General features: G+C 34.1%; 1 protein-coding gene, 1 non-coding gene and 1 pseudogene across 2 annotated transcripts; 2 read left to right on the top strand and 1 right to left on the bottom strand.

Annotated features, from left to right (window-relative positions):
* Window positions 1-569: 569 nt before the first annotated feature.
* LOC119192887 (apyrase-like) lies at window positions 570-1,783 on the top strand (the record flags this gene model as incomplete). Its single annotated transcript, XM_037446631.1, has 2 exons — window positions 570-717; window positions 1,604-1,783. Coding segments are annotated over 2 exons (274 nt in total), but the record flags the coding sequence as incomplete, so codon positions are not given.
* A 183-nt stretch (window positions 1,784-1,966) lies between these two features.
* Window positions 1,967-2,085, bottom strand: LOC119192888. Its single transcript, XR_005113771.1, has one exon. It is a non-coding gene; the product is annotated as a 5S ribosomal RNA (ribosomal RNA).
* A 1,338-nt stretch (window positions 2,086-3,423) lies between these two features.
* Window positions 3,424-13,014, top strand: LOC119192886 (annotated as a pseudogene).
* Window positions 13,015-14,472: the final 1,458 nt, after the last annotated feature.

Genomic DNA, 14,472 nt, shown 5'->3' with positions numbered 1-14,472 from the left:
GCGAAAAATAGAATCCTACAAGATTTTTTTAACCAACAGAGAAAAGTTATTTGCAGAATTAAATACTTAATTTATGCGACATCAAATTTGTTTGATTACCATTTATTTGGAAACATGATTGATGTGACTTTTGTATTTAATCGTCTTATAATATTCGAAGAGTAGCAATCAGTAGCAAAGGGCCCATACACACCGATTCTTGGTAGTTTCGCTTTCGTAATAATTTATGGATAATAATCGTTCGAACGATTTGCAGTTCGTATTCACGTATATTATTATCTGTATATTTTTTGGATTCCTTTTCGGAATATTCCACCTTGTCACTGTAGCAATGAATCTAACATTGTAAACAATTCAAACCAAAATTTATAGCAGTACGAATAGAATTGTTAAATGTCTAACTTCTATTAGCAGCCAAGTTATAATTTGATATTTAATAATACTGTTCAGTATAGAATTAATAGTTATGAAATTGGCCACTTTCTAATATTCATTAATTATTAGTGAGGTCAATGTAAAGTGGATAATATTAATATTCTCCAAATATTTTGATAAAATATTGTACCCAGTCTTCGAGTAACCTTCAACGTATCTCTACCGGAAGGTCAACGAGCAACTTTAATAACCGTAGGCAAAGATGAAACTCCTATTGAGTTGGAGAAGTATTATAAGGTGACGGCACCCGCATATTTGGCTGACGGCGGCGACGGGTTTACGGTGAGATTTTTCCTTCCAGAGAATTCCAACCTAACCTAACTTAACTACAGAAAAATAACTACGATAATCTCTTCCTAGCCGATATTCGGCAAAGGCGGCCAATTTCAACGGAGATCAGCCAAGTACGCTGATATTATAGTGTACAAGTGTACGCAATACACAGGTACACTCTCTGTTTCTTCACTCTCATAGTCTGATGAGACCTCAGTCCGACATGACCGCAGAGAGATCAGACGCAAGACAAAGGACTTTACGTGCTTTCTGAGGCACGGGGTATCTAACCGCCACCGACTCCGAGCTGCGACTGAGTTATTTTAATATGGAAACCCAATGTCAATTATTTTTTTTGCTCGACATAAGATTCGAACCAAGGACCTAAGCGTGGTAGTCGTACTCGTCCAGTTACAACTTCACCACCGAGGCAGTTCCTAACTACAGAACACTTTAGTTAAATACTGTATTCTCCGTTGTAAAACTCTTCCCTAAGCCCATTTTTGTCTAATTTCGATACTAGTTAAATGTTTCTACTTCCAGAGTCTTGCTGAGTTTTATCACTGTGTCATATGGATTCTATAGTTGATCCTGGCTGACTGGCTGTGGTCGATTTAGACGCGAGATCGTCTCTAGTTCATACTCCGATTTTGCCTATAAACTGTTGTTATTACTAACAGATTTTTTTGAAGAATCTATAATATATTCTTATTTTGCTTGACATAAGTTGAAACTTAGTGATAATAATATTATACGAAATTAAATCTAGGCAAATGAACTTAAGATTCCTAGTCTAACGTTCGATAAGGCGACTTTGAGCCTCGGAAGATTTTACACTATATGAAAAGCTGAACTGTCTGCCGGCCCATTTATTGAAATCGTTGCTTCTTTTCAGATGATAAGAGACAACAGGAGGAACGTGGAAGTCATAGGCCGTGACGAGAAAGTTCTAGAAGATTATGTGAAGACGCATTCTCCGCTTAAAGTAGAGCTCGACGGGCGTATCGTCATAAATAATTAAACTAGTATAATAGCTAATTTAAATTTATTTTAATAATAAAATTGTTATTTTTTATGTTTCTTTTTTTATTTATTACTATAATGACACTTTTGGGTTGAGATATTAAAATATTGATACTTAATTATCATATTTAAAAGAAGTTTTTTCTTGGAAAAGCATACAGTGAGGACCTTTATTTTAAAAACAAATACACGTTTGTGAGGTCGTGTTCAGAAACTATAAACAAATAAAGCAAAAAGCCAACATCACGCGGTGTTCCCAGGCGGTCACCCATCCAAGTACTGACCGCGCCCGAAGTTGCTTGACGTCGGTGATCGGACGAGAACCGGTGTATTCAACGTGGTATGGACGTTGGCAAACGCCATTTCAAACTTATAGTTCTATAATAAATTATGTGAGGTCAAGTATATCGTGATGGATTTAATGTTGTAAATGTAAACATGACTAATGCTTAGGTTTTAGCCTGTGAAGCTTAATAATTATAATTTATATGCTCTTCCTCGGTTTCAGCACACATATTTATGTATACATAGATTGGCGATTATCAAGCGTTTTAATTGCGTTGGAAGCATGTCATTGCCGTGTATAGAAAATGCTGTCTCAACCTTTAGGCACTTGTCTCACCGACAGCAAAGAAGCGATTAATTTTCATATATTTTCTCGCTCAAGAAAAGTACAATAGATATACTATCCTCGTAAACAAAAGAGATGAGTTGATCGCTGACTACACTGCCGGCGAGAACTCGCTCCACTAGTCTGTCGGTAAGCGACAAGAGCTATTAATGGTAATACTAACACTAAGCGATGTTCGCTTGGCGGTGAGAACATTCGTCGAGGACTCCCAGCTGTCATTCTCTACTACAGTGCGAGTAATCGTCCGTTGCATTCGTACACTCGCTATAACCCACTGACGAAATGATCCGATGCTGGCTAGCGCGCTAGATTTAGTTCTACTTACTCGCTCATCGTTGGTAGTGGGACAAGAGCCTTAGAAGTAAAAGTTTATATAAGAAAACCTGCTCTGAACACGGAAATGATTTAAACTTACAAATTATTACATATTAGATACAAACTAAAAGTATTTTTCATATGTTAAAGAGCTGGTTTGACTGGTTTGGTTTATAGGTATAACGGAATACTAAATGCACCACAGCAGTTATATTTAATGCAATTGTGTCGCCTTATGGTTCAGACAGCCTGGGATAATTGTATCGACCAGCGAGAGGACCCTATTCTGCCTACCTTTAGGACCAATTTGCTGTGCCTGCCTACCTTTAGGACCAATTTGCTGTGCCTGCCTACCTTTAGGAATAATTTGCTGTGCCTAAGTAAAATTGAGGTCACTAAATAATATAGATTTTGACTTAGCAACTTAGGGCCAGCAATGGGAACCTGGGTGCTACAGGCAAAAACATCAGCGGCATTTTTTTACGTCAGAAGAAATGCTGGGCATGTTACCTTTGACTGCATCAAGTTATATAGTTTTTTGTCGTCATCCTTGGCCCAGACGCCTATTCTGGTATCTGAAACCTGTTGGGGTACTGAAATGCCCCTGTTTAGCAACTGCAGGAGCCTGGAGGAAAGTAAAGAGAGGCTATCTGGGGAAGGAAAGTGTGGGGGAAATAAAACGAACCTTCTTAAGATGAGTGGAAGGGAGAAGACTATGAAATGTCCGCGCGGTCTCATAGGCCACAATGTGTAGTTACAACCATGAGGTATACACACTGGACTGTGTGGCTAGGGCTGCGACAAATGAAGCTCCGTACATCAGCGTGTATTCGGTATGAAGACTGAGCGCGAATTACAGGAGAAGGGTGGGGTAGGATTATTGTGTAAAAATCACACAATATTTTTATTTAAACCAACCTTCGCGATATAATACTGGCAGGTTTTCCTCTATATTTTTGTTTTCATTTATTCATTTATTAGGTCATGCATAATGTTAGTTGTCTAACCAGGTAATCAGCTCACACGTTGCTATGTCATCCATATCGTGGTAACGAAGCGGTGTGAAAATGTTTACCTTTGCTATTATTATAAATCTAATTTGTTTGTTTGAACGCGCTAATCTCAAGAACTACTGAGCAGATTTTATTCTTTTAATCACTAATAGGTAGCTACATTACCCCGAGTGTTATGTTTATATATGGGTTTTTATCCTGGGAACATATTTATCCAGGAAAAACCTTTTAACGCGAGGGGAGCCGCAGGCAAAAACTAGTTTTATATAAAGAAAAGGCAAGTAAGTATGATACCACTATTTTGGATACTTTTTTTTTTGATAGAGCCGTACTATCATTATCAGCAGTAGCTTCAAAATCATCATTATTATCATCATCTGCAGTATGTCTCTCTCTTCAGTCGGCTCCTCATTACTGAGGATTCTGATCCCGTCCAAGGTCATTCAGCAGTCTCTCCACGAGGCACTTCTTCGGCTAGGTGCACCGCTATGCTCATTGGCATGTTGAGGGAGTTGGCACACACACACAAATATCACGCCTTTACACCCGAAGTTACACCATGGATAAGGTCACATTGATTACATATTTTCTATCTTAAGGCCCTTCCCTGAGCAAACGGCCTTAAGTATTCTTTCCATACATTTACATGAGTTATAGGCGGGAACATGTAAAGATTTACAAATAATTTAAAATAAAAAGAAATTAGGTCTATTATAATTATTTGAACTAGCAAACTATTTGTTTTTAATTGTTTAATAGTGTTGGTTGCAAATTAAAATGATATTGTATACTTTAAGAGGATATGCATAGGAGCTACAATTTTAGTGGGTATATCATTATTAAATTAATCAAACAATATCCGCATTTTTTAAAAAATAATAGCCAAAGTAAAGATAACATATTGTAGAAATACTAGGTAATTTTTTTATATTCGCTAAAAATTTCGAAAAGATAGCTTCTAAAAATACGGCTAGCGTGCCATTTTGCTGACGTTAACGCATTATTCCATGATCTATCATGCTGGATTGTCTTAACAAAGTATTGCCGATAGGTTTCGTACGATCACTGAGATTACCGAAGGCTCAAAGATTTCGCTTCATTTCCTTAATGCCGTTCCCTTTAGTTGTCTGTATGTCTTACTGGTGGTACGTCTCTTATATGTGAAAGTCTGCCTGGGTAAGCAACACCGCAATATTTACTTCTGACGCTAAGCAGCAGTGTGTAGTCACTGTTGTGTTCCGGTTTGAAGGCCATTGTAGCCAGTGTAACTACTACATATAATAAGACTTAACATCTCATGTCTCAGGACGGCGAGCACAGTGGAATACTAAATAACACTTTGTAATTTAAGGTTTTGATGGTGGTTCTTCTGTTTATGGGCGGTCGTATCGCTTACTATCAGGCGAACGGCACGCTGGTCTCATCATTCAAAGAAATAAACAAAAAAAGAAAATGTTTTGTATGAGTGATGCTGAGAACTTAAAAACAAATATACTTAAAAAAAATTAGCTAATGAGTCATTTTGTTCGAAAATTTTAATTCACCAAATACTTTTTGAATGTTAAGTATAATAATACCAACCCCGTGTTTGTTTTTATTTTTTTACACAAAAATACAATAATTAAACAACAATAGCTTCAATCAAATCACAGAGGTTTATACCTAAAGCTAATAAGAGTTTACAACAGTAACGATATGTACGTTTGTATATTATAGGTGCTTAGTATAATATACAAAAACTGTAATAATTACTTCCTAATGACCTACTAATGATAATAGTATATTATACTACTAATCATTTAGTAGTATAATATACTACTAAATCCTCTTCTACTAAGAGAGTTTAGACCTTCTCTAAATTGCATGTCGCGGGTTGCCACACACAGACATTTTGAATATCAATAATGAATACACGCAGCGCATTTTAAATTCTAAATAAATTGAATGGAATTAATTATTCGTTTAATTAATGTTATCTTACTGATACTATAATTGCGAAAGTTTGTGAAGATGTTTGAATGTTTGTCAGAAATAAACGCAGATATTACTCAACGGATTTGGATGAAATTTCGTGCACAATAAGATTATGTTCTGGACTAACATTTACTATATATTTTTTATTGTTTTGAACGGGGGTATAATGATAGCAGTCCCATAGACTCCCCCCATCAAACGGCCTTGGGCATTCCATACATTTTTGATGCATGAATTATAGGGAATTTAGTAATTTTAGCATATTTACTAAAAATTTATCTAAAAATAAATATTAGGCATTAAAATTAAACTATTGTTCGGATTTTATCGCGGTTTTAATATTTTAGTTTTCTCCCGTTTCGAAGACTTGCAGCCTTCGTGGTCACGGGAGAACAAACATAATCATTGTAAATATTAGGTTTTTCTTTGAAAATTTTATTATACTAAAAATGATTTTTATTAAATTGTCTGCTTAACAGTGTTGGTTAGAAAATAGAGTAATGTGTACTTTAGAAGGAAATGCATGGAATTAACAACTTTAGTGGCATTTTTATTGTGATATAAATGACACGATCCACGATATAAAAAAATAACTATCAAAGTTAAGATATATTATAGTAATATGATGTTTTATTTGTTTTATGTTTTATAAATTTCCAGCAGCTTCTATATCCGCTCGCGGTTTTGCTTGGGGAGAACTTGAAGGATAACATCGACTTTCATGTGGACGGAGCCGCGAACACAAAAAACGTAAATCAATCAAATATTTTTAACCGAGTTCAAAAAAGGAGGTTCTCAATTCGACTGTATTTTTTTTAAGTTTTGTTTTAAGCAACATAAGTACATGAACAAATTTACGATAACTAAAATTTTTAATTAGTCACCAACTCCTAAATTGGTAACCAGTGTATGTATATGTAATGTTTAAATATTTTTTGTTTTTTTGTGATTTTTGGACGCGGTATTCGTCAAAAAGTTTTTTATTTATATGAAGAGGAGCTCTGATGTTAATTATAATAGATGTAAATATAATGTATGATATATTTTTTAAAGGTTATCTAGCTTCATACTGTGCATCTTTAGAATGTATTGCTTTTCCTAGAATTCTGTCAGACCGAATCAAGGTGCCGCCGCGTCAGTTTATTATTAAGCGTAAAATTTTCAAAATGATTTGGGTTATATTTTTAATAAATTTTGCGTTAGTCAATGGGGTTTTATCGAGTGATTTATACGAATTAGATTTGATCCATTTCAACGATTTTCATGCGAGGTGAGTTTATTTTTAGTAGATTTTTGGATCAGGTGATAGATTCGAAATTAATTTCAGACCAAATAAATAGAATGCAAATGAACAAAATTTATTCTTACCGGAATTACCAGGTATTATTTCTGGTATTTTTAATTTGTTTATTTTTGAAGTTATACTTCATTTGGCGTGTTAAAAAATTATGAGAGTTAATTTTTGAAATGCGCGCACAAACCGTCACGAAAAACCTACACTATGAAATTAACTAGTCATTAGTTAAATTATTGCATTATTATTTAATATGTAATAAGTGTACAAATAAATTAATAACAAATACAAATTATCATTAAAGTACGAAAAAAAATATTTTATGATATTTAAATAAAATTTATTTAATTTTTCTTTCAATGTATTAAATAACTTTTTTTTTAATTATAAGTGTCTTTTCTTTATATACATAGAATAACGCGAAGGCAAAATGTTTTAGAAAGATTTTTTTCTTGTTATTCCAAAGTAGTTCTTACGTGCGTACATAAGTATACACAGTTTTTTTATTATATAATGTAAATAACGTTTATCTAATTGATAAATCGGTTTTACTAAATTTTGTGAGTTCGATTGTCTAGCAGGAAGTAAAACTGCCGCCGTAGAGGTCACAGGTTTGATCTCAAACTCAGAATACTATTTTTTTTGTATACTCGAGTGCGGTAACCTATTCGATTTGATAGTATAAATCATCGCCTATAAACATTAACAAAAACAAATCATTGGAAAATTAGAAAATATACTTTTACATTATAAATCTTCAAAACGGAGCGGAACCCTTGAGAAACAATGGTTTCATGTTTATTAATATTCATAATAGGTTATATAAGTAATAAATTAGTTCAATGATTTACTAAAATTGGGATTCAGTGAATGCTAAGGCTACTTCAAGATTAAGGAAATTTTATGATTTTTTTATCTTATTTACTTATAATATATTTAGTATGTTATTATAAGCCTGCGTTGACGCAAAAAGCAAGCAAATATTACACCGTTTTTATTCTGTCTCGGCGGATTCCCTCGTCTTTACCACGTAATTACCCAACTGAAGAGAGAGAAACCTGATGCACTACTCCTGAATGCAGGAGACAGCTTCCAGGGCACCTACTGGTACACATTCTTTAAATGGAATGTCCTGCAGGAGTTCATGAATTTGTTGCCTCACGATGCTCATGTAAGTCCTTAAATACATAATTTTACTTGGAATTCTATTTTCATTCTGGTACGGCATATTAGTATATAAGTTGAGTAACTTGGTGGAGTAAATGGGATAAATAGAGATGTGTTTGTGATTTTTACGTAAGTGGATAGACTGAATGGTTATTTAAAAAGGAATGAAGTTTTAGAGTAATATTTATCAATCGGATATAGCATGCGAATTAATTTGAATTCAAATCTGTTGTCCGTAGACCTCATTCTTTGCATACCTTTTTACCCCATCTTATGTATAGTACGATACAGTTGAAGATAATTTTAACATGGTCTCTACGAGTATATTATATTGCCTATGAAGGACATATATACAACGGTTGCTACAATTATGCCGGCTCACGTAATTGGATGGATTGGCTTCATATTTTATGCGACTTAGGCACGTTTTCATCAGGTTTTAAATCAAAAATAAACCGGTGATGTAACATAAATTGATTGCTATTGGCAATAAATTTCCAGCGACCTATATTTACAAATTAAAAAATAACAAATTTTGAATATTTAGAATCGTAAATTAGTTGGACTGTTATAGAAACCAATAATAATTTTATTTGTTTTATTCAAATAGTTCTAAGATTATAAAGAGTGGACATTGGGAAGATTGTCATACAAACATTTTGAGCTTATGTGATGGTTACTCAATGTACTGCGAAATAGCAAAACATCAATGTAAAATACTTCATATTGTTTCCATATCATGATTTGCATGTTTTTAATGCGAATATTAGCATTTTTTCTGTAAATATGTAATTTCTGTAGTAATGTCTCAGGACGCTGTGACATCTTATCATACGGACATTTCAAATAAGACAGCGACTTATTAATTAGTTTAATAACTTTTGGAGTAAAAATTTGGATCGATGTGTGGTCTATAACTAACCATGTAGTTTAGTGTCTTTTGTTTTATTTAATTTAAATTAATAATACCTATTATTAACAAAACTGGAAATAAGTTTGCTAAGAATGCATCAAATGACTTAGCAACAACCATTAAATATCGTAAAAGACAAAAAAGAACTAAAATGTATGAATATGACTATATCCTTTATTTTTACACTTAGTACTTCGGTTAGGTTAACAAATCCATATTTTTGATACGGTAAAGTCGACCCACTGCACCTGATGGTAAGTGGTTTGTAATGCCGACTGATTAGAGTTGATTACTCCGCGGCAATCGACACGATTGTGCCGGCCTGTTGGAACCGGATATACACAGGCTGAATCCGAAACGCGACAATCTTACGTGAGCCATTATGGCGGGTTTTAACACCTTGTGTACGGTGATCGCTATCTGGGCGGATATAAAATATGTCGTACTACCAGCAAAAATTATATATTTGTTTCTAGTTTTGGTGTTATACTGAAGAATCCTGGTATTCCACTCACACCTAGCTTTGTATCTTAAGAGCCATGATTTGGGACTTTTAGTTGTTTTTATAATTGTTTAAATTAGAAACCAGCTTTGAATAGACCATAAGAATTTTGAAGATCATGTTCTTTAAATTTCTAGGCTATTGGAAACCACGATTTTGATGATGGTCCAATGGGATTAGCTGGTTACATATCAGCCTTAAATGCTCCAGTCCTTGCTGCAAACATGGATACCACTTTCGAGCCTGTTCTAGAAGGATTGTACCACCCTTCCACAATAGTTAAGAGGAAAGGCAGGAAGATTGGGATTATTGGATTGATTACCACCGATACTGAGGTACTTGAGAACTACTTCTTTACTTTTTTATTCTTGTTTGGTAAAGTGATCTGACTCTACCTGATGTGTGAAGTGAAGTTTAAGAAAAATATCGATTCGTATGCGACGTTGTAGCATTTAATATTTGATTTAAAATCTAAAATACTTTATTAATAATTTTACTGCAGTCTTTGGAAATAAAAATGTCCCAGTCTAAAAGCGGCAATAGCCTATTTGGGAGTGTAACGGAATGTCAAGGCGAATGTCTGCGGGTCAAAACCCAAGGGCTCGCACTTCTGACTTTTCTAAAGTTATATGCGTATTTTTGTGAATTATTTACTTTAACGGTGAAGTAAGACATCGAGAGGAAACCTGTCAGTAGTAGAGAAGGCCCGTGCCTAGCATTAAGACGGTATATAATACAGGGCTGATATTATTTATATAGTATTAAGTTTAAAACCACCTTAAATATTCTAATTTAAAAACCAAAATGAATATGCACAAAGATAATGACAATTTGTTTCGAATCCTCATTGGGTAAGCCTTTGCTAATTCCATATGTTAAAATGCCTTTTACGCCTGCGCCGTGTAGAGATAGATATTCGTGTATTTTTACATCATATTCCTCGAATTTAAATAAAACAAAACTTATAAAATTCAAATTAGTTTGGTTTAAAATGCATCAATTTGTTTAACTAATAATAAAACCTGGTCTTCGATGCACCGGTCCAGCGTGCATTTTCACAATGAGTCTGAAGGTCATTTAGATAACATTTAGGTAATAGTATAATGATTCATGAATCGAAATTTGCTAATATTTTATTCGGCGACATTTAAGGAAAAGGTCGAATTAGTTTTATGCGTTGCACTGGTGATATTTTGTTTTATAATATAATAAATTATAAAATTTAGGACCATATTAGTAGTTTAAAGAAATGTCATTGTATTTTTTTACAGCTATTTTCCAACGTTGGTAATGTAAAGTTCCTGGACCCTAGAACGAGTCTAAAGCGAGAATTACGTGTTCTTAATGGAGAAGGGGTAGACATTATCATAGTGTTATCTCATTGTGGATACGACACTGATGTGTGAGTGAAAATAGATTTTATTTTCTTCTGTTTATATTTCTATATTGAAGGCACTTTATTTTATAAGTTTATTTAGTTTTCCTTCCATTCTCTTATGAATATTATATAAATTTATTATTATTTATACTTAGTTCATTACATTTCTTTTATTGCTTTGAATGACGAGACGAGCTTGCCGTGGTCGGCTAATGGAAAGGTACGACCGCCCATGAACAGTAGAAATACCATTCAACACCTTAAATTACATAGTATTGTTTGGTATTCCACTGCGCTCGGCATCTTGAGACAAGATATGGTTAAGTCTTATTATGTCTAGTAGTTACACTGGCTACAATGCCCTTTTAACCGGAACAGAACAGTGACCAAACCTGCTGCTTGGCGGTAGAAATAGACATTGTGGTAGTACCTACCCAGGTGGACTCTCACATATGAGAGGCTAACACCAATTAACTTAGATTTCTGTATTGTACTAGTGTCGTTGCTTTTTTTCTTGTTTTCTTAATAAGTATTTGTAAGTAGTCCATTGCATGAACATGACATTTTCCCTGGTTTGTTCTTATGTTCGTGTTTAATAATAATTTCAGGCTTTTAGCTCGTGAGTTTGGTAAGGATGTTGACGTCATTGTCGGAGGACACTCTCATAGAGAAGAGAAATCGCCACAACCCTATCCTGTTGTTATTGAGAGTGATGCCAACAAAAATCATAAGGTAACTTCTTACTTTTAAAGCTAAGATGTTTGTTTATAGTGACTGCATAGTAGTAAAAGTTATACTGGATTCCACTACAATAATTAGTTATTTCATGTTTTTGTTGTTGACCACTTTTGGAGGAATTGTTTAAGTGATTCTTGTTATCATCTAGCAGTTATATCAAATGAGCTTATCGATTGACACCTATTTGAAGTTTTAACGTTTAGCTACTTATGTGGCTGTAGTTTAGCATTATTTAGGTAATCCCGATTCGTTGTCTCTAAAGAAATTAATATTTTATACATATTATAAAACAACGTTGCCTTTTCTGTCTGTCTGTATGTTATCTTCTTTCTCAAAATCTACTTAACGGATTTTATGAAATTTGATATGGAGATAGCTTAAGACTTTAAAAGCTTACCGGCTTTCTATATCTGGGAAAATATATAGCGGACTTTTATCCCGGAAAACTCGTTCACGAGGAATAAACGGCGAGCAGTTTTTTAATATTTTTATCCAAAAGAAAATTTTACAAATGTTTCTTGCTTCAGGTCTTGGTGGTGCAAGCTTCAGCGTTTAGCAAATACGTTGGGAATGTTACAGTTTATTTGGATAGCGAAGGCCATTACGTCAACTGGGGGATGGGAGAAAGATCTACCTTAACCAATCGATTCCAGAAGGTACTTTTAAGATTATAGAGTATATAGACTGATAGGAAAAAACCTGTTTTGAGGGTGCCACGTGTGATTTTTAGCTAACTTAACATTGACAGTATAAAAATAGATTTATATTTTATAACACTAGGTTTTTATTTTCCTAGTCAGGCTTTAAAATTATGCTATTTAAAAATCATGTTCGTTTTGGAACATAAAATTAACGGGATTTTTGTTATATGGTGGAAAATTTAAAACATGAAATAGTTATTTTATGTTGCAAGTGCGTTTAAATTTAAAACAAAATAAAATAAGGTTGATGTTCCTTACAAATATGTGAAAATAAATTTAAGGTTTTTAACATTATCACATTATCTGGTTTCGATTTATTCCCGACGTTATTTCAATTATATTAAGGACGGTATCGTCTTTCCGTGTAAATAAGATCTTGTAAATTAAAGTATAATCTAACACTGAAGTTGCTGAATATTTCGCAAGTTTCAAAGCTGACTGCACTTTGGTACCAGTCTAGGAGACCAGAAACGAATAAATCATATTTTTTTTATTTCAGATACTGGAATTAAAGAATTGCTGAGGCCATACGCGGAGTTTGTACATTTGGCACAACTGACTCCGATAGGAGAGTCGATGACTCCCTTGTCTCATGAGGATTGCTCGCGTGGAGAATGCACGCTTGGCAACCTGATGACTGACGCTTTAAATGCAGTTGTGAGTAACTAATACTGATATTTTTAGATTGACTTGGTGGCGTAGTTGGTTGCATGTCCTACATTGCTCTGAGGTCCCGTGTTTGAATACCGGGTCGGGCAAAGTGATATTTGGGTTTTCTGCTCATTATCGGCTCGGAGTCTCGAATTTTGCCCGATATGGCGATAAGCTCGCCCCCATCACATGGGACGGAACATACATTGCGCAAATTGTATTGTGGTTGTGATCTCTGCTTACCCCTTCGAGGGTTAAAGGGTGATGTGTGTTTGTGTTTATTTTCTATAAAGTGACCGGTGCGCAGTTAGCCCATAGCGGCCATATATTTAAAAGTTTTTTCAATTATTGTCATAAGTCTCTTTATCTAGTGCTTAATGCTTAATATGTACCTCTTACAACAAATATTAAAAAAAACTAACGTGTATGAAATCTTGGATGTTTGTTAGCAGTAAACGCGGTAACTTCTATTAAAAGCCCACGGATAGACCATACCCTACATTAACACATAGGCTAATTTTATCCTGGTAATTTGCTCCCGTGGGAAATAATTTAATTGATAGATTATGAAAATAGATGGCGCTGGTGTCCTATAGATGGAGCTATACATCGCTACAGCCATAGGGACTATTATAGCGGAAAATGCCTTTTACGTAGGCGATGCCGTGAATAACCCATAGCATTTATTAACTAATTAAAAAGGCAATTATAATTTGTAACACTTCTGCCTACCTTATTTAACACACGTCGTTAACTTCAATTGTTCGAATTTCAGGCCAACATGCTGTTCAAACAAGCCTTGACTACATAGCATTCGCACAGCAAAGCTATTTACCATCATCTTTACCTGACGGCAGTGAGTATTTTTATAAGTCTATAAAATACCACGCAAATTCTGCTACCACAACTTATTGCCTTTACGCCATCTGGTGTTACTATTGGGTATTACATTGAAATAAAATATTTTTCGGATTTTATCGCGTTTTGACCCTAACCGTAGAATTAATTATTAAGCAAATTTCCAACAAAATATTATGCCCTTATGCCACTATTACTACTCTAAGATTCGTCGCAGCGGCAACATCACATTTGCAGCAAAATACATTCACGCACACGCCATATTCACACTGAATTCAAAGTGATAAAAAAACTAAAACTAGGATTATTGGTGAAAATAATTTTTATTTGTGGTTAATTTTGGCACAATGTTAAGAAGGTAAAGACGAGGATATAGTTTCATTTATTAAGGCAATGTAAAAATCACTATGTATAGAGACTAATATGTTTAAGGATCCTTTGGTGGTTGAGCAACTCACACTTACCCAGGGGCCTTATTTTAGCCTTAGCCTTATGTTCATTATATTCGTGAAATTAGAATGGATTTTTTTATTAACATTTTGCTATTATTTATTTAAATGCAATTTTAATGTATTTTTACTATAAACAAACATTATCCATGTTTAT

Source organism: Manduca sexta, unplaced genomic scaffold, assembly GCF_014839805.1.
Source record: "Manduca sexta isolate Smith_Timp_Sample1 unplaced genomic scaffold, JHU_Msex_v1.0 HiC_scaffold_3313, whole genome shotgun sequence".
In the NCBI taxonomy this organism is placed as follows: domain Eukaryota; kingdom Metazoa; phylum Arthropoda; class Insecta; order Lepidoptera; family Sphingidae; genus Manduca; species Manduca sexta.
Note: the sequence above shows the minus strand (reverse complement) of the source record. Positions and strands in the feature narration are given on the sequence as shown.